Genomic DNA, 21,443 nt, shown 5'->3' with positions numbered 1-21,443 from the left:
CCCCCAGAGCTGTTAAGGGCTCCACGGCTGCCGCCAGAAGTGTCTGGAGGCCTGTGGTGTGCTTCCGGTGTCATGTACGTAGGCAGACGAAGCGGCCTGCGCAGGAATGAGAAAACTGAAAGCCTGGGGCCTCAGCTTTGCCTTCCGCTACCAAACAGCTCTAGATATCACCGTCCTCCCTCTCCACTACCCCTTAGCCCTGAGCTACTCTCTCAGCTGTTCCTTGTTTTCAGCCCAGTCTTCCAAAGGCAGGCACATCGTCATGCAGGTTTGCCCCTTCTCATAGGCCAGGCTTCCTCCAGGCACTTCTCCTCCAGTTTCCATATTAAAGGACACCCCAAAGGCTCCCGGGCTGAAGGCTTGGTCCTGAACTGAAGAGAAGTGCCTGGAGCCTGAGAGAAGGGGCTAACTTGTTAACAAACTCTCAGCTGAGTGGGCTACTGGGGAGTGGGGCTCGCTGGAGGAAGTGGGTCACTGGGGGGCATTGCTTTCACAGGTTTATCTTGTTCCCAGGGCCCTTCCTTGGCCACTTCCTGTTTCCTGGAGAGCAGCCTTCCTCTGCCTCGCCCTTGCACTGTTTGCCACGGCTTTGTACCAGGCCTGAAGGTAAAGGAGCCAACTGGTCATCAGCGGAGACCTCTGAGGCGGGGAGCGCTTTTCCTTTTGAAACTGGTTTTCTGAGGACATTTCTCACCATGATGGGGATCTCAGTGAATGGATCCACTGTCTAAGTTCTCGAAGGCAGAATTCTGGTAGCTGTGTGTCCCTCTCCCTCACCAATCTAGTATGTTCCCAGCTTCCTCAATATCTCCCCAGCTATATATATATACTTCTCCTGCCTCTGCCATTAAAATCACTCAGAGGCCAGCTCTCCACACACACTCTCTTCAGCGACTGTCCTAGATTTATTTCTAGACTATTGTTCTAAACTTGTTCCATCTGGACCCAAATGTTCTCCCACTGTGGTCAGGAAGATGCTTTCTAAAAACACCTGCCCTGACACTGCCCTGCTCCGACAGCTAAAGCACCAGGCACGGCTTTGCTCCAGAAGCACTGGCTCCTCTTCCTCCTCTCACACCCCAGGCTCCTGCTTCCTGTATTGCAGTTCACTGGCCTTCTCTGCAGTCCCTTGAATGGGTTGTGGCCTGTCCCTCCCCAGGACTCTGGTTCATGCTGTTCCCTCTGTCTGCTCTGACTGCCTTTGAGCCACTCTTGCCCAGGTCTTGAAAGTCCCAGTGTGACTGCTGACATTGGCTTCCAGCTCCATCTGTGCCCCCCAGTTCTCAGGAAGGGCTTCCCTGAGTGTGCTCTGGCACTGCCAAGGCAGGGCAGGAGGCCAGAGTACCCCCATCATGGCTGCCAGAGCTGCCAGCTGGGGAGCTGTGCCCAGCAGAGCTGCGGGGTGGGCTGGCTGAATCAGCATCAGTGCAATGGCGCTGACGAGCAGGGCGTGGCCCCGGTAGCCCTATCCTCTCAGTAAAGTGGCCAAGAATGAGCTCTTGACCCTAGGGGGAAATGTTCCAGCAACTACTTTTCTCTACACGGAGATGGCCAAATACCTTCTCACCTCTGCTCATCCTGTGAAACCGGAAGGAGCCTCTGCTCCATCTCTCCATGCCAAGGGCTGAAGCCTCCTTAGGCAGTGAGCATCGTCTAGTTCACTACTGTACTTGGGGAGATCTCCGGTCCTGTGGAGATCCTCCAGAGAAGACAGAAACTCTTGGAAGAGGGTCGCACAGATTATGAGTTCAGGGATCATGTCTGACTACCGGGAGGGGGTGGGAAGGAGAGAAAGTAGGAGAAGAACTGTACTGTGGTTCCTGCTGCTGCTATGTGTAGTCGCTCGCTATAAAGCGGGATTCTGCAGAAACTTCCAGGGAAGAATGGTTGGGCAGCTAAAAGGAAGTGCGGAAATAACTGCTGTTATCCTGGAGAGGAAGAGAAGATGACATTTAAAGGGCTGGAAGGACGGCTGAGTAGTTAGGTCATTCTTATAGAGCACAACCGTCTGTAACTCCAGTTCCAGGGGAACCAATGCCTTCTTACCTCTGTGTGCACCGGACACACATGTGATGCACACCTACACGCAGGTAAAACACTCATACACATAAAATAGAATACACGGTTTTAAATGTTCAAATACATGTAATCTATATGCCATTTAAATGAGTTGCCTAGTGAGGACAGGGAGAGAGGTGGTCGTGAGGAGTCCATGGCCTCATCTTTGTAGCACTGTCTCTGGAGTCTGAGGGTCAGCAGTCATCACAGATATTTCAGAGATATAATGGAATTTTTGCATCTCAGTCCCTTTTGATACATGTTTCAACCAGGCTATTTCTTATTACCATTCCTAGGGAGATGGCTTAGTGGGTAAAGTGCTTGTTACACATGAGGGAGACAGAGACAGGGAGATCCTCGGGGCTTAGTGCCTTGCTAGCCCAGCTGAGTCAGTGAGCTCCAGGTCTGCAAGAGACCCTGTGTCAAGACCAAGGTGGACGGCACCAAAGGAATGATAGCTAAAGTGTTTTCTGCCTGTCTGTCTGTCTGCTTGCCCCTCCTCTCTTATCTCACATGCACACAGGCACACAAACATATCATGTATACACACATGCACGCAAGCACACGCGCACGCACACACACACACACACACACACACATACACACGCATGCACGCAAGCACGCACAAGCAGACAGTCTGCGTAGTAAAGTGACTTACCTAAGACCGCACACCATTATCAAGCTGCAGATCCAACCCAAAACAAAACAAGTGTGAAAACAAGCACAGGGTGCGCGTGAAAGCACTCTCGCCAAAAGTGGATATGGATTGAGTCTTCACGACAAATCAGTGGAGAAACAGAGCACAGCAAAACCATTCTACCATCAAAAGAAAGGACGTGTAGGTTCCTGCTCCAAGTGAAAACGATGCTATGTGAAAAATGCCACTGGGCAGTGGTGGCGCACACCTTTAATCCCAGCACTCAGGAGTCAAGGCAGGAGGATCTCTGAGTTTAAGGCCAGCCCTGTCTACAGAGTGAGCTCCAGGACATCCAAGGCTACACAGAGAAACCCTTTCTTGGGGCACCAAAGGTCTTCTAAAGTAGGTTGCATTTATGGAAATATCCAGAATCCTTGCACACACACACAAACACCCACAGCGTTCAAACTGGTGGCTGGTAGAGGGGCTGGGGCCGAGAGGAAAATACTAACTGAAAAGTGGGTGACACAAACATGTAAGCAAGCCAGGTGTGAGGGTGCATGCCTATAGCCCAGCACACGCTGAGACGCAAGACACAGAAACTGAAGCTAGCCTGGATCACAGAATAAGGTTCCAAAAGCAGATATGGACTAGGGGAACACAGAGGGTTAGTGGAGATGGGAAGGGGCATGACAAGGGGGGAGGCTGTTCTCAGTGTATAATAATCACTTGTATGAAATCTTTTAAAACTAAAATTTAATTTTTAAAAAGCCCAAATGATCTGGGGAGATGGTTCCAGTGGATAAGGTATTTACGGTATAAATGTGGGGACTGGAGCTCAGATCCCCAAGACCCACAAAAAATCTGGACTGACATGGTGGGCTGCCTGTATTCCAGCTCTGAAGGTGGAAAGGGATCCCTGGGACAAGTTGGCTAGCTAGGTCAGTAGAACTGGCGGGTTCTGGGTTTGGCGAGTTTATGGCTCAGCAAATAGAGTGGAGAGGTATTGAGAAAGACCCCACCATCAACCCATAGCCTCCATACAAATGTGCACACATGTGTGTCTGCGCAATGTATACACACACCACGAATAAAGCCACACTCCAGAAGGTAGGCCTAAGTCTTGTACAATCTTTCAAACTACCCAGACACTCAGTAAACTTAGTACTTAATACACTGGGGACATAGTGGAAAGGAACAACTGAAAATAGGATTTTTTTTCTCATAGAAAATACTAGCAGGAGGAGACAGAGGTAGCCATTATTCAACAAATACAGTAAATGCTATTTAATATGGTTGCTTTTCTGTGAATCTCAGTAAGTAAAGCAGACTCAGTCCCAGGACCTCGTGCCCTCACAGCCTTCCCCACCCCGGTGTGGAAGCGAAGGTTTACAGTGTAGCTCTGCCATCTATGTCTACTTACAGTGAACTGTGGTCCTGTGGCGAAGGGATCAGGAAACGGGTTCATCATTGGTTCTGCAGGGAACGTTTTTATCTTCAAAAAAAGGGAGAAAAACAAGGGGTTAGCTTCAGATCAGAAAACACTTTCCAAGTCTCTACAGGTACAGCTTTAGTACCGAGAGGAAGGATCCTGGGAAGTTTGGGAGCCTTCGTCTCTCTGCAGTGGAGGAGGAAGGCTCGTCTGTGCCTGAGTTACATGGTCTAGCATGTTTGCCTTGCCTGGGACTCCGTTTATGGGGTCTTGCAGACCTGTGTCCAAAGCCTGTCCAAAAGCTACATTCACGGTAGATAAGGAGGCAGTCATGACTGCCTGGGGTGACTTCTGAGGGCTTCTCCAAAGCTGTCAGAATGTCCAAGAAGCATCTGAATAGTCTGCTGGTGACACGGTACATCTCAGCTGCTGGGGCCAACTAAACCAGAAGGCCACCCCTGCAGTGCATGTGCATGACTTGCACTGTTAACCCCTGAACACTGTGAGCAGCAGAAGTCTTGAGGAACGCCCATGGAAGCATGAAAGCTCCTGCCACTATGGCCTTTGGGAACAAAGGAAGGTACTTGGAAGCATCCAATGTGACAACACAAATGCTCGTTTTAGCGAGAATGGTGTCCCAGTCAGCAGGTAAACATGGCTTTTCTGTCTTTCTTTTTGTTCTTTTTGGCTTTGTCATCTTGGAGGCCTTGGAAAACGAGAGTGCTTATTTATTTGAGGCACTATATACCTGGAGGGCCAGAGGCCTGGTGACTGTGGCACTACCTTTGCCTGTAGTCCTCAGGCCCAGAAGCAGCCTGTGTACCTGTGCAGGCACAGGCTGTTGACAAGGCACAGAGGCCAGCCCTGCCCACGGACAGTGGCTTGCCGGTAGACTGACTCTAGGACAGTCCCTTGGCACTTTCACACTGGTCTAATGGGGATGAAGGAGCAGGGACACAGCAGGCCACACCCAAATCAGGAGCCCGTTTTCTGAATAGGCAGAGCAGCTGTCAGTCAGTGTGGGGAGAACAATATCCTTGCAATGATGTTCACCCTATCCCTGTCTTCCTTTCAGTCAGATTTGCTCAAATACATATCTCGAATTTCCCAGAATGAACCCTGGGCTCCCAAAGGCTCTAAGGCCAAAGCGTCACAGTACATTTTCTCATTCTCCTCGCCTGGCCTAACAGGTTGACATGGTGTTCTGAGACAAACGTTATATCAAAAAAGAAATCTGCACATAGGTTCTCAGGCCAACCAGAGAAGACCGGAAGTGCTTCCTTATGGCTATTAACGGAATAAGTTAGCAGCCTCAAAGAACAGCCTTCCCCTGCTACCTGCAAGCTACCTTCCCACGTTCCCTAATGCTTACTGATCCAGCAGAGCACGTATGGCGTTCTGGTGGCACATCCTAATGCTAGAGCCACTTCAGAAGGAGGCAAAAAACCAAAGTCACCCTACATCACTCAACAGGGTCTAGCCTAAGGAAATGAAACCCCAGACACAAAAGTGCTCCAGGGTCCCTGAAATGGTGGCGCACTGCAGGGGATCACTTCCTAACGAGAGGGGCTGAGGCCCACGGTACACCTTTTGCTTGATGGGCTATAAATGGCCATGTAGGATGTGGCAATGAGGACAAGACAGAGACATCACAGTGCTCCACAAAAGGTGAGGGCAGGGACATCATGGGCTACAGGGATACTGTTTAACAGGTGAAACTATGGGTGAACATGAATACACAGAAGAAAACATGCAGAGATGAAAAAATATGCCTGATTATGGTTAGGACTGTTCCTTTTACATCATTAGGTAGTGTTCCTAGTGGATCATGTCAGTAAGTAGAAGGCAGGGATGAGTTTAAAACCATATTTGCCATGAGACAGACACTTTAGGACCTTAGCTGGTGACTACCAGAGCGTGTATTCCCCTTTCTCATCAAGGCTCCCAGAAAGCAAGGGGCTCTTGGTTCTTAAGAGCTATGGGGTGTGTCTCGGTTTGGCCACCCCTAGGTGGGCCCCAAATTCCTCCATCCATCCCGGGGTGAGAGCACCCAATAGCGGGGCGGTTTGAAGGTCTAGCACCTCTGTATGCCCATCCAGCTGCTGCCTCACCTGGGGCTCCGGCCGGCCGCCTCACCTGTCCCAGCAGGCCCCCGCCCGGCCAGGGTACCTACCAGCCTCGTTTTGATTGGAGGGTACATGCAAACTCCAGTGGTCTCTTCCTTCATGGGGAGAGAGAGTGGAGGAGAGCAGCGAGAATGTGCACAGTGGGGGCTGCTGGCGGGCTCTGCCTGCTCACGAGGAGAGGAGGAGAAACAGGGAGGAAGAGGTGATAAGACAGGAGGAGAGAGAGGAGAAGGGAGGGAAAGGAGAGAGACAGCACAGTGCAAGACGGATCTGGTGACCCAGACTACTCAAACCAGCATCACCCATAGCTGCTTTCTAGATGCCGTTAGCCTCTGGACTGCTCACTGCCAGCCCCACCAGTTACCCTCCTCTCTGTCTCTCTCCTCTGGTCTTCACCTCTCTTCTCTAATCCATGAGCAGAAGGACAAACCAAACCCCCTTCCCAAGGACAGCAGAGCCAAACTCTCTCTTTGTACCAGGAGCAGAGGACTGGGAGCAGCGCCCCCCACCCCATCCCCCCACGAAGCATCACCAGGGTTCTGAAGCATTGCCTAGGCCAAATCACAAACAGCGCCATGAGTTAGCAATGTCAGGCATGGGACCATACGCTTGAGAGCGTTCACCTTCTATGCCCAGTGCCTTCCCACCCTCAGCCAAGGAAGGGTGTGCAGCCTATGGTGTGCAGGTGAGTGAGGGTCCGGCAGGGGACACTGAGAAAGAGTCACACTGTTAAGAAGCACAGAGGTCAGGATTTCGTCCCTCTGGCTCTCTGCCATCTGGGCTCAGAACTCAGAGCTGGTCCCACACCCCACTTTCTTCACCCATGAGCCCAGGTATCTCCTCCTGGAGGCAGGGGCGCCCTGCAGCCTAGCTGGAAGACACGCCAAGCATTGCAGAGAAAGTGCCACACTTCTGGGATGTCAGCACCCCCTCCCCCCAACCTACACGCACACACCTCTGGCCCTGAGGAGTGCCAGCCATGTGCCCAGCAAAGGTACAAAAGCTTGTTTAAGTGAGGATGAGATGGCAAACGGAAGACACTCAGTGTTAGGAAGAGAGGACTGCTGAAGGGTTAGTGTGGGCTTCAGGGAGGGACCACTCACTCCAGAGAACAAACACATGCATCTTTTAGCTCAGCAAACTTGGCAGCATCCCACGGTGAGGATTAAAATACAGCCTCTGGGCAGCTTTCACTAAAAAGAATGATCAAGGAAATTACAGGCCTCCTTCCTTCTCCAAATCTGTCTGATTCTGCCCTGTGACAGCCACGGAGCTGGGCAGCTGTCAGGGGCTTTCACAGCCATAACCTCCCAACAGCTTTGCCTCACACCCATACTTGGGAGATGCAGAAATTGCTCCTGCAAAGTCGGCCTCCCAGGTTCCACCCCCTCTTCGTGGACTGTTTAAGTCCTTTCTTCAGAGCTAAGTGAGTCTCTATTAGTCACCCGCTGCTAAGGTTTACCAGCCTACTTAAAATCCTCCTCCTGTTCCCTGTGGGCCTCAGGAGAAATCCTACCTGCTTAAGGAGTTACAAGATAATGCCTGTAGGAGGTTAGCTGGCTTCATGACCCCACGGCGGCGTCCATGCTCCAGCTAGAAGCAGCCACACTGAGGACACTCCACACATATCCCTACCCATAAGCCCCCTGGATCTATGCTCTTACTGATAGCAACGGGGAACTCAACACGTGTTTCATGAAGGAAATAAAATCTGTTACAAATAACCAAGAATCATCATATGACCAAATGGTGAGAATTTGGAGAGATGATGCTTAGGAATGACTTAAGGCTTTGTGCAGGCTGGACTTTCATGGTAAATGATGACCTTTGCTCCAATACTTCTGACCTTCCTAAATGGTCACCTGAGTAGATGTAAGCAGAAGAAAGTTCTCAGACTCCTACTAAGTCCACACCCTTGACTCTTAGTCAATGAGCAGGGAACAAGGTATCAGTGAGACGTCTTACAGGATACTTTGGATATGCCAATTTCTTTTTTCTCCTAGCTCTTCCCTTCTTGCTTCAGGCTTCTCTGCATTTGTGTGTGTGTGTGTGTGTGTGTGTGTGTGTGTGTGTGTGTGTGTGTGTGTGTGTGTGTGTGTGTGTGTGGCTTTTGAGCTTTAAAAGTTCCTGGCATTGATAAATAACAATGGAAATGTGGTGGTGGGGTTCTTTTTTCATAGGCTTCCAAAGGACATTGCTAGTTTGAGGAGGGAAGAGAAAAGTCAGGCAGACAGAGAAGAAAGACAGTCCAGAATACTGAGCATGAGCTACCTCCTTCTCCACAGGCTGGGAATGGGGACTGCAGAGCAGGAACCCTGGGGAGCAAAGACAAAGCCACAGGCAGAAAGAGACCAAGTTCTGGCCCACTTGGAAAAATGGAGTTTCAAGCAAACGCTAAGCTGTTGGGCCAACTGGAAACCCTGTCCTGACACCCAGCTAGAGCCTGATCCCACGTCCCATGTGGCCCAGACCAGAGCAATGTCTCCCAGTCATGTCTTCCCTAACTTGCCACATGCCAGGACGCACTGGATCTACTTTGTACCCTCATAGATGAGTAGTTTATAAGATACAGAGCTCAGAGAGGGACAAGACCCACGGGGAAGAGTCAAGAACACAGAGGGGACAGGTGTTTATGGTCTGTTACCGGCCAGAGGTAGGCCAGCCGACCCAATATGAAGCAGGTCTTTGTGTCCACTTTTGACTTTTTTTTTTTCACCTGACAACTTTGAAATCCACTTCACAGAGACTGGGCCGGGCTAGACAGTAATAACGTGATGTTAGTTCTCATAGAATCTCGATGGAATGTTCCAGAACAGGTGTCAGAACATCTGGTCTTTTCTCTCCAGTTTCCTTCTAGTGCTGGCCTTAGGATGATGAGGTACCATAGAAGTCTCGGCAGGAAGAAACATGGGAAGTAGGCAGAGGCTTCAAGCTTGGAGGTGACTACGGGAGGTAGGTCACGTGCATCATCAGAGAATTTTAACGTTCTTGTCTTGTAAAGTACAACCTTCCTCTTTTGAAGACCCAGGGAGAGCAATCAGAGGCTAAGAGTATAGATTTGGCAGCTGAGAAATCATGCCTCATGCAGGCTGAATCTCTTAGACTGCAGACACAGGCTCCTCGACTCTCATGTCTCGCTAAGGTAGCTGTAGGACCCAACTTGGGTTAGGGCTTAAAGGCCATCCCAGAGCTTCCTCAAAGCCTAGGCTCTGGAGGTGAGGCTGAGAGGACCAGAGACTTGGCAAGCTTAGGAAAATAGAGACACATCCCGACTCAGCCACCTGCCATATGACTTGGGTTCTGGTCTTAGACCTGATGCCAACCTGCTGAGTGAGCTACAAGTGCACATCCCTGTGTAGCCTTGGTTTCCAAGTCTGAAGGGGAGAAACAGGATGAGGTGGTCCCAAAGCTCCATCCCACTGTCAGACCAGATACAAGCCAGGCATAAGCTGTGCTTACACAATAGCACCACAACCTCAAGCCCAGGACCCTGAAGTGGACGCAGTTACTGACACAGTGGAACTTGGGAGCTGAGTCCACTCTTTCCTGGGATGTCTAATGGCAAATTTGGTGAGAACGCCGCTGCTCTATAGGAGCAGAAATAGAAGGGGACCAGATGAAGGCAAAGGCAAACTGCCAAGTCCCCTTCCCTCCCTTGCACTCTTTGGCACTCATGGAAACAGGATTTACTTGGAACAAGAAAAGGTCAGAGCCTATGGTGCCAAGACACATCCTCCGCAGAGCCTGCATATTCCCACTCGAACCTCAGGTCATCCTAAGGACACACAGTCACTGCAAACCTCCCTGAGTAGCTGCCTCGAGACAGCCCAAGGACCTCAGCTCCGTATATAAGAAAGCCTCCTGGACCCCAGTTTACAGCTAAGTCAGAGTTGTCCAGAGATGTAGAGAGGTATCCCGTGAGAGAGGAGTGACAGTCCCTAAGGAGGAAGTCATTTGACAGATCTCAAGGAGTTATTGCCACATGCTGTTCCCTTTCTAACCCAAGCCTGCAATATCCAAGCCAAGAGCTTTTGACTCTACAAGGTAATCAAATCTATATGACCAAACATGTGGTTTTGAGAGAAATCCTATTACTCTTGCAAAAAGTCATGATCTATTTTTAAAAATAAATTGACCATGGTTCTTAGATCCACCAGGCTCTTTAGTGAATTAATATTTTGTTCATGCTTGTTTGCTTCTCATAGACAACAGTGCAGGACTTTTTTAAGTCAAGCTCTCACACTGTAGCCCATGCTAGCCTGGTACTCACACTGTAGCCCAGGCTAGCCTGGTACTCGTGGCAATCTTCCTCAGCCTCCCAAACACTTGGATTACTGCCTGTGCTATGATGCTTAGGTGAGGGTTTTTGTTTTTTTTTTCAGTTGTCCAACAAACTTCCCTTCGTAGTGTAAAATCCAGTGGCCCCCTACAAGGGATAACCACTCCCACAGATGCATGTGGTGTCCTCTGTAGCATAACTGGACAGCTTGGAAGTTGCCCATCAGTTTGACTCTCAGGTGTAACTTTACCTGGCTTCTAATTCCTGCTAAGCATATTTCCCTATGCATGGTCCTCAGAACACAGCTGTCTCCTCTCTCTCCTTCACAGATTCTCAGGATGCTCCCTAAGAGTTCCCAGATCTCTCTGGCTGGCTGCCCTCCAGAGCTGGATGTTCTCAGAGGGCTGCCAGGGTTTCTGTCTTCCACAAGGCACTCTAAAAAAAGAGGCTTTAGTGGAGATGGATCTGGGAACTCCTGACCCAGGCGCGCTACTTTCTGACTTCCTCCCATGACTCCTATCCTCTTCCCCATCCTGGAAATTACTTCTTTTTAAAGTGGCAAATTCCCCAAAGATTTTCTCCAACCCAGCTCTGGGAGGAACCAGACGTCAGGATTCCTGATCCCATGTGGTCCTGGGTGCTTTGCCTGTTCCAACACTCCCTTTCTGTATCTGTGCAAAGGGCTGAGGAGGCCTTGCTGAAAAGCAATCGGTTATGGTGACTCTGTTGGACAGCCAGGGGAGAAGGGACTTCGGTCTTGGCAACCCATCTAACAAGAAGACTGAGAGTAACCATGACATTTGCTCAGTTGTGATGGTCCCCAGAGCAGGGTCTTTCCTGGCAGCTCTCAGCTGTTCCTAGACTGGTACAACTTGCTAAGCAAAAGAGATAGCTGTAGAAAGGGTAAACGCTGTGCCAGCCCGGACTCTCCCAAAAGCCTCTGAAGAGTCCCTCCTCTGAAAGCCGATGCCCAGTGACTCTCCCTCTGGCCTCTCCCTGGGCATTTCCTGTGCAGCTAACATGGCGCTTGGCCATTTATCAACCTGACTTTCTGGCCACCCTTGAGCTGCCCTCTAACCTGGAGCTATCCCATAACTAAGTACAAAGCACCCAAGAGATAGGTTCTGACTTGATTCATATTTTGCCTCACAGTCCAAAGGGTGATTTATGTGTACCCCTAAGGAGGACCATGATTTATGACCAACTTTATTGAGAGACGGCTGAGCCTAGCCAAACGTTATTTCCAAGTTTGCCTGTATCATCTAATAACGCTTTACATATATTCATGTTGTTTTCTAGTCTCAATGTTGCTCTGTCTTTCTCTGTCTGTCTGTCTCCCTGTCTGTCTGTCTGTCTGTCTGTGTGTGTGTGTGTGTGTGTGTGTACTCGTGTGTGTGTGTACTCGTGTGTGTGTGTTTCCCTCCTCTTCTTCTTCTCTTCCTCTCCTGACAACACTTCTGAGACAATGACACCCTGACATCTGTGCTTTAGGGAGGACAGGATACAACCCAATGACAAGATTCCTAAATGGAGAGCAGAAAGCAGAGCATGCAGCTCGGCTGGCAGATGCTTACACAGTGTTCAGGAAGCCCTGGATCCACTTCTCAGCACTGCATAAACCAGGCATGGCAGCACACTGTAGAACTCAGAAGTTAGAAGTAGGAGGATCTAAAGTTCAAGGGCATCTACACAGCAAGTTCAAACTCAGTCTGGGCTACACAAGACCTTATCTCCAAAAACACAATACAGAATGGTCATGTGTATAAACTGGCCAGAGACTAAAGTAAGAACTTGCCTGCCTGCCTGACTCCTTTAGTGCTCGGTCCTCTAAAAAGGGGCTTCTCACCTGCAGGAGTCCCACGAGGGCCACTATCCCTAAGTGAAGACCTGTATGCAGAGGAAAGATGGTGGTAGGGGGCTAAGGGGTCTGGAAAGCCAGAGAAGAACCTTGAGCCGGTGTTTGAGACCAGATGGATTGCCAGAAGCAACAGCAAGAGACGGGCAGGCAAGCAGGGCACAGCCCAGGAAGCCAGGAAGCTGAATCCCAAGCATGAAGAAGCCCTGCTATGCTTGGGGAGCAGCAGACAGGCACAGGCAGGACCCCTGCAGCCACCCTCCGAGGAGAAGGAGCACCCCTCCATCAAGGGCCCTAAAGAGTGATGGAGTCCTGCCGTCTGACCCTCCTTGAGAGCGTCCAGGACTAACAGAAGCCCTCCAACAGCCGTGCCCACCTCTCCGCCCTCCCCCTGCCAGACGCATCTGTGGTCTCTTGCTTTTCTGTTTTTTAGAAAAATGAGAAGTTTACCAGAGGAGTGGCTTCTGTAAAGTCCATCAGCAAGTCACCTGGCCCCAGGGTAAAGGTGCCTCCATGGTCAGAGGGACTCTGCGAAGGGAGAAAGAAGGTTCCTGGTTAGTGACACCCAGCGCAAATGACAGGGCCCATGAGGGAAGAGGGTACACTTCTCTAGCACTGGACTGCTCAGTGTGCAAATCCCTCCCACCTCCATCCCCACCCCAGCCCTGAAATACTCCTCCCCCAGAGACATACAAAATAGGCAGGCTGAACCCCAACTTTCCCCTGAAATCATTGTGGATAGAAGTGGGGTGAGGTGTGGGATCTGTCTCTTTTAAAGCTCCAAACTATTTTATTTTCTACTGGTTTTGGGAAAATGCTTTAAAGAGTTCGTAGAATACATAAATAGAACAAAGAAGCCATCTCTCATGGGAGAGTCAGGAGACTTGAAGGAGCTAAATTGACCAGCAGCATAATAACAGGAAGGCTGCTTCCGGAGAGTCGCTGGGACCTCTAACGACTGTTCAAGACAACACTTCATCCTGCACTGAGGTCTTGGCCACACTGGTGGATGCCAGGCCCTTTGACAGAGTGCAAAAACACAACTCAGAGCCCATCAGTTTGATCTGATCGGGGCCCTAAAATACAAAGACGGCCAGGAGAGGGAGCTCTGGAGCTTCTGGGAGGATTCTGTAGCTCCCATTCCACACCCTGTAATACCGCAGCCCGGGTTTTAACCTTCTGTAGAATGCATAAAAGAGCCTACCTCCCACTTGGCAAACTGTAAGACGAGTCCGATCCCAGGCAGTGAAGCCGGGATGGTGGTTCACATCTATAATCCTAGTACTTGGTAGGCTAAGGCAGAAGATTTCCCATGAGCTCAAGGCCATCCTGAGCTACATAGTAAGTACCAGGCAAGTACTATGCAGCAAAACTCTACCTCAAACAAAAACCAAACTCAAAAAAACAAAAACAGGATTCAATGTACAGAATGCCAGAAGGCCTCAGGCTGCTCCAGTCAATGCTGAGGGGACCAAACACATTCCTGTGTCTATTTTAGACATATGAGGAAAGGACATTGGGTATAGGCCTGGACCACTGCTGTTTAGATGCTGCTAAGAATCATGACCCTGGGATCCAGTGGCTCTCAGAAGCCCCAGCGAGGCTTCCTGTCGGCATATGAGCATCAATGCAGACGCCGATCCCCTCATCTTCAGGAGGAGGAGCTAAGGCCCGGGGAACAAGGGCCTGGGAGAGGTCCTTTCAGAGCCATCACTAGTGTGTGACAGCGGGAGCTGGGACCCACTGGACTCCCATCTTGCTGTCCGGGAACCTGTTCCCTATACACATCAGTCCTTGAGAAGCTGCATAGACTGCAGCCATCTTGGCTCAGCATGTGCTTGGACTGGAACAGGTTCAACTGTATTTGAACCAACTGCCAAAGATCAACACATGGAGAAAAGCAAGAATGGTCCATGCACGGCCTCTGTTAACCGCCATCCCCATTTGCTGACAGAGTGACGTTTCCCATCTTCAAACCATTAACACACCTTATCTGATGTAAGGTGTGGGATGGGAACATGTCTGTGTTTTTATTTCTCCAAGTTGTCCAGTATAGAAGATGGCTGGGGGCTACTGCTCTCCCCTTAGTTTTGTCATATTTTAAGTTAAACCATTTTTAACTTTAAAGTTACACTCATTGGGTGTGTGTGTGTGTGTGTGTGTGTGTGTGTGTGTGTGTGTGTGTGTATGTGTGCACATAGGCTGCAGCGTGGGGGTTTATGTCAGAGGATGACTTTGGGAGTCAGTTCTCTTCTGCCCCCATGTAGGTCTTGGGGATCAAATTCAAGCCATCAGTCTTGGTATCCAGTATCTTTAGTTACTGAGCGATCTTACCAGCCCATAAGATAAAGGTTTGTTTGTTTGTTTGTTTGTTTGTTTGTTTGTTTGTTTTCAAGATAGGGTCTCACTATGTAGCCCTGGATGGGTGTCCTGGAACTCACCAAGGAGACCAGGTTAGCCTTGAACTCATAGAGATCCACCTGCCTCTGCCTCCCAGACTGCTGAGATGAAAGACGTTTGCCTCCACACCAGATTTTAAAGCAATCTAGGGTGACTTAGTAACATAAAACAACATTACCACCAAGCAGCAAACACAGTGCATACTGTTTTGTTCTATATCGTAAAATGACCACCATAAATGGTTGCCCTATATTTTGGGGTCAGAGTGTGTGAAAATAAATTCTGCTACTTTTATTTTTAATTATCGACACTTTTTCCTTGGAACCAACCTTAATCTGGTCAGTTTAAACCGGCTTTGCTTTTTTAGGAACAGTTCTCACTTCAACTCACGATGTAGTGGAGTATGACCTTGAACTACTGATCCTGCCTCTACCCCCTGAGTTGGGATTTGGGTGCGTGCCACCATGCCTACTCTACTGGTGGTTTTACTGCTTTTAAATGCATGCATGGAACTGATTATGCAAGGCATAAGTGTCCAAGCAGAATGCCATTCGATAAGTGTGTGTTACGCCTGGGGCTCTTTCCCATACCTTGGCCCCTGGGGACAGAGGGCTCTTGACTTCTGACTTCTGAGGCGAGCTGACTTGCTGGATTTTGGGGGACGCCAGTGACACCGAAACTTGAGTGGCAGACATCGTGGTGTTTGTGGTTGTGGCCGTGGTGGCTCCCACTGCTTCGGCAAGGTCTGGAGGGAGGTCATCTTCATCACTGCGGTTACTAAAAGCACATGAAGCTCTGCTCATTACAATAATACACAGGCTGTGAGGGGTTCGGGGAGGGGAGGCCAAAGCAATAGGACAGGGCTCTCAAAGTGATGCCAAGTCAATGTCCAGGATCCAAGACAGGAACACACTTGGGCTGGATTTTCTGCCACTTTCCTCTGTGTGTGTGTATGTGTGTGTGGTGAGCCACACATATTTATTACTTTAACCATTTATAAATGAATGAGTCCATAGCATGAATCACTCACAGTTGTATAGCCATCCAGTTCTATATCCCCCAGTCTTGCATCAATTGTAACAAAAACTGGGCCCCTCCCATATCTCCCAGCAACCTTTAGTCCAATCCTGTCCCCATTTCTGATCTTGCCTATTCCTGAAGCCTCACAGAAGTCCAACAGTGCTGAGGTATATATACATCAAAATGTCTTTTTCTCTTATGTTGGGAAGTGCTCCATTGCATGGGCAATACCACACTCTCTTGGCTGTGTCTCTGCTGGTGAGCACTAGGCTGGACAGTCACATCACAGTAAGTCAGTAGGTGTGAAAGGACAAACACTTCTGTGAGGCTGCAGAAACCAAACTCATGAACTGTGTTCCCATGGAGGCCCGAAGAATCTGGTCCCGGCAGTTGGAGCCCCAAGCATTTGTACGCTACATGATGTGGATGCTGGGGCCCAAACTCCAGTCCTTTGCAAAAACAATATGTACTCTTGACTTCTGAGCTGTCTGACGAGCCTGGTTTCCACTTCATTTTTTAAAAAGTTAGCCATGTAGTAAGTGATACAGAAGATTGAGGTGAATATTTTTTATTATCCTCATATAAAAACACCTTAACCCTAAAAGTGAAGTCACTATTTGTTTTTACATAAAAAGACATTTAAAAAAAACATAGCCCATTTCTTACAATAGGAAGTCAACCAGAGTGTCTAAAAATAGGAAAAGCTCCAAAGTCTTTTCTCTAAAAGACTCATTTTTATTTTATTTTTTTGTTTCTCTGTGTGTGTGGGTATATACAAGCCGTGTGGTTGCAGATACCCTCAGAGGCCAGAAGAGGGCATCAGATCCCTTGGAGCTGGAATACAGGCAGTTGTAAGCGACCTGAATACGGGCGCAGGAGGGTCTTAAAAAAGCAGCAAGTGAGGGGTTGGGGATTTAGCTCAGTGGGGTTGGAGATTTAGCTCAGTGGTAGAGCGCTTGCCTAGGAAGCGCAAGGCCCTGGGTTCGGTCCCCAGCTCCGGAAAAAAAGAACCAAAAAAAGCAGCAAGTGCTTTCAACCACTGAGCTGTCTCTCCAGCCATATATATATTTGTAAGTACATACTTAAATATATATTTAATATTAAATATATCTATATATTATATAATATAAATATCAACATATATTAAATATATAGCTACTTTAAATAGATATATATTTTAAAGTCTTTTGTCTTAGATTAGAACTTACATACAGTAAGGAAACATTTAAAATTTGGTAAGTCTCCTTACCTCGGTAAGTTTCTGAGGTAATTCATGATAAAGTCATAAAGCCTTGCCTTATGGGGTTAGCCTGGGCTAGCTTCGATCTCCGGATCCTCCGGCTGTGCCTGCCAAGTGCTGAGATCACAGGCATGTGCCACGCCTGCCTTACAGGACTCGTTCACAAGTTTTTGTGAAGAACTGTGCCTTGAAACTCTTTTGCCGAGTGTAGCAGAGCAAAAGGGAGAGAAATTTTTTGTTTTTTTTTTTTAAACAAGAGCCAATTCGGTGATTAACTGAAATTTTTTTCCCTTCCAGGCCACCTACAGTTAGTCATTATTTAATAGGATCGCCCATCCCAAATGAGTGACACGTTTTGAACTTTGAAATGAAAGGGAACACAAGCCCTGGCAGCCTTGTCCTGGAGGGGTGGGGAGAGACTTTCATGGTTTAATTTGTTCCCCAGAGATCATTCGAGCTGTTAATTATCTGGGTTTGAGCCATCCTGGCTTTGCTAGACACACTGGGGCTATACACCTCAAGGTTCCCACCCGGGTTAGTGAGGTGACATGTGCCTGCCCTTGAGCATGTGGCTCCCTTCACCTTCCCATGAGGAGCTAATGGCACATCTGTGCTGGCTGTTTGAGGATCGCCTCTGGTAACGAACCCCAACTTTTACATTGCATCCTGGATCCCTACACTTTCCCCCCCAAAAACTCAATCTTTGGCCAGACCCTTGCAAAATCCTCTCAAGCCAGGAGGTGGTGTCCTTTAATCCCAGCCCTTGGGAGGCAGAAGCAGGCAGATCTCTGTGAATTCAGGATGGTCTGCAGAGTGAGTTCCAGGACAGCCAGGGCTACACAGTGAAGCCCTGCCTCGAAAAACAAACCAACACTCCTTTAGTGTGGGTACTAGCTCGCTTTACAGATGAAGGAAAAGCTCTTGAAGCGAGGCCTGAAATCCCAATGACTCAGGGGGCTGATGCAAGAAGATCGAAGTCTGTCTGCCTGGGCAATGCAGGATGACCTTGTCTCAAAACAAAAGTGTGGAGACTGGATCAGAGACGTAGCTCAGTGGTACAGCACTTGCTTTGCATTGGTGAGGTCGCAGGTACCTCGCTCTTAAGAAAGAATGAAATGAAAGAACAGAAAGGGCAAGGAAAAGGTACTGAGGAGATGGTTCGGGGGTTGAAGCACTTGCCACCCAAGCCCGAGGTCCAGAGTTTGGATCCCCAGAAACCCACCTGAGTGATTGGTTTCCTAACTGTAATTCCCTCCTCTGAAAGGATATACGGGGCCCCAGAGCATGCTGGTTAGTGACGAGTCAGGCTAGTGAGCTTTAGGTTTAGTTGAGAGATTTCACCTCAGTGAATAAGGTGGGTTCCTGATATCAACCCCCATCCTGTAAGTGCGCACACGCACAGACCAGAACCCCAGACTGCCCAGTTTCCATTGTGCCCAGAGATTCCTCTGCAGTTCTCTGACAAACTTCACACCCAGGCATAGTGCCTGAGCCACATCTGAGGCCAAAAAGGAGAACTCCAATTCAACCAGTCCTCCAACCCATGGCTGAGCCCGCCTGCCCTTCCTAGACGCCTCAGCTGTCTTGTTTGGGCTGTTGTTTACATCTCTGTTGTTTACACCTCTGTCTTTGCCTCCAGCACTCTATGAGACTACATTTGAGATGACAGATGGGAAGCGTCACATTGCCAGTACCTGACAATGCCTGGAACCGTAGCCAAGAGAGTTTTGTTGAACTAAGTGGAAGAAAAAAAAAAAAACTGGGTGGGTCCTGACACCCTCTGTAGCCCCATGCTTCCCCTCTGGCTCTGTTGACTGATCCCGCTGAACACGTTACTATCATGCCATGGGCTTTGAAGGCAGCTCTTCTTATGGCCTCTAGTGGTTTCTGTCTTACTAATCATCCACCCATGTAATCCTCCTCTAGAGTGTGAACTGAACCTAGCAATGTGTTTCCAATAAACAGAATATGGCAAAAACAATAGGAGGTCTTTTCTGTGTGAGACCAACTTTCATCTTGCCTCTCACATGCTTTCTGACAGAAACCTTACAAGTCAGTAGTACAGGGTAACTGGGGTCCAACAGTCTCCTTGGGCATGGATTCTGATAGCAACCATGTGAATGAAGGACCAAGGCCCTAACGGGAAAATTGGTAGCTTGTTAGACCCCAACAGAGAAGCTCAGAGAGGTTGTCCCAGACTCCCAGTCCTCAGCAGCTGTGGGGTGGCAAGCATTGAATTTACTATACCACAGTCAGTGAGGACAAATGTGCCCACTCTGACATCCAAATGGGAATTAAATGGAGTTTGGGAATGGCCATCTGAGAAGGTGCCTGGGGCAGGGCTAATGAGTTTATAAATGAGTTCATGTGTAACGTTCACGTGTAGGGCGTAGATAGGCGCAGAACTCACAAACTATACTGCCTTGTTAACCTCCTCACTCGGGGAGGTTTGATTTCCGGCTTCTCCACAGCTGGCTGGGCGGCTTCCACACGGATAGGAATGGGGCTTCTAGAGACATAGAAAAAAAAAACAACATTTTTTTAAAGGCTGGTGTTTGTGAATTAGCCTTCTGAACTGCTTCTCAGGTAATCAGCTTCCTGATTCTGATGGTCAAGAAATCTGACTGCTCTTGACTTAGTAGTGTTTTTACTTAATAACTGAAATTACATTACAAATGCAGGAAAGTCCAAAATCAAATAAACAAGCAAACATTATAGACACCGGAATAGAGTAGGAAACTAAATAGAACCAGGTAAGGTAGCAGATAAAACTGCCTTGCCTCAAAAACTCCCTACCTCAATATGAGGGTTTTGTTCATAGCTCAGTCTTGCTGTGAAATAAAGAAAAACCGATGAGCAACCCAGCTTTGGTTCCCAATAACTTGGTAGCTCACAATGGCTGTGGCTATAGAACACAGTGAAGCCATATACTATATATCTGGCAGTATACTTATTTTATGTATATTGTTATAAATTTATATACTGAGATTATATATGTAAAGTGAAAATGTATAATCAAAAGAACTTTAGGACTCTCCCTAAAATATTCTAATACTATATATATATGAGATGTTTTAAAAAGAGAGAGACACGGCTCAGTGGTTAAGACTGCTTGCTGCTTTTCCAAAGGACCTGAGTTCGATTCCCAAGCACCTATGCTAGGTGTCTTAAGACTACTAATAATGCCTCCAGGGGATCTGATGCCCTCTTCCAGCCTCTCGGGGCACCTATGCACAGGCACACACACACACACACACACACACACACACACATACACACACACACACACACACAAATAAAAATAAAAATGTTAGGTTTCAAACCTGGGGCACAGGTGCCTGTTTAACATATCACAGCAGGCCTGACTGCCAGGTTCTTCCAGCATCCGTCAGACCCTGTTACAGGGTATAGCTGGCACACCCCACTCTTAACCTGGAACTCTCCAGCCCAGGGGGCTGGGCTCCTTTCCCTGTGTAACCCAACCATTTTGTATATCTGTTTTCTCTGTACCTTTGGCCTCCTGGCTGAGGTACCTACCCACCTCCCCAACTCCTCACATGGCCTTGCTCAAGATCATGTTCACTCTGGGTTCTCCCAGATGTCCCAGCCCCTGGCTGTGCTCTCCTGCACGTCTACAATAAACTTTCTCCCTGGCTGCAGCCATAGCTAGGAGCAGTCATATCCGCTCTTTTCCTTTTTATTCACCCCCCTTTTTTATTAAAAAAAGATATTAAATTTTCCTTTTATTATTTTCTCAGTCATTTATGGCAATCCAATGGCTTTATTTAAAACTGATTTTTTTAATTATCATTTTTTAAATTTATTCTGTGTGTGTGTGCGTGTGTGCATTTAGAGGCTGGAGAGCAGACGCCATGTAGGAGTCAGTTCTCCTGCCCTGTGCATCTGAGAGCTAAACTGAGCTCGTCAGCCTTGAGGCCGGGACTCACTTAATCTCGCCAGCCCCAAAACAGTGACTTTACAAAAATCTTTAATATATTTTTTATGGTCATAGCTAATTTCATATTTTAAAAAATATCAGTAACTACCGCCTAATACCAGAGAGACCCTGAGACCAGCTGAGGCCCTGAGAAAGAGGCCCTGACAGATCACCAGACGCTTCTGCACTTCCATTTTCTCTTCTATTATGTGGAGAGTGTGCAGTTGGTCCTTAGCGAATGCTTGTTGGATAGACACAGAAAAGAATGAATGAGGAACCTGAGTCAGCAAGTTGGATTCGTGGTTCTCTCAGGCCAGAACTCCCTGAAATGACCCCATCTCCTAGGGTTCTCTGTCTCGTGCAAGCAAGACCACCAATGGGAGAGACAGCAGATGTCTAGCTGAATGCAGGGTACCATCCCCACCACCCTGACATTGAAGGGGCCCCAGCAGAAGGGCA

The 21,443-nt window shown here is 48.5% G+C and overlaps 1 protein-coding gene across 1 annotated transcript in view; it reads right to left on the bottom strand.

Moving 5' to 3' along the window:
• Epb41l4b (erythrocyte membrane protein band 4.1 like 4B) overlaps nt 1-21,443 on the bottom strand; it is a 155,125-nt gene that overhangs the window by 8,851 nt on the left and 124,831 nt on the right. The window contains 5 exon segments of the mRNA XM_032903782.1: nt 4,119-4,190; nt 6,301-6,417; nt 12,838-12,915; nt 15,378-15,555; nt 19,458-19,556. Coding sequence (XP_032759673.1) covers nt 4,119-4,190; nt 6,301-6,417; nt 12,838-12,915; nt 15,378-15,555; nt 19,458-19,556 — 544 coding nt within the window.

The sequence above is a fragment of the Rattus rattus genome, chromosome 1 (genome assembly GCF_011064425.1).
Source record: "Rattus rattus isolate New Zealand chromosome 1, Rrattus_CSIRO_v1, whole genome shotgun sequence".
In the NCBI taxonomy this organism is placed as follows: Eukaryota; Metazoa; Chordata; class Mammalia; order Rodentia; family Muridae; genus Rattus; species Rattus rattus.
Note: the sequence above shows the minus strand (reverse complement) of the source record. Positions and strands in the feature narration are given on the sequence as shown.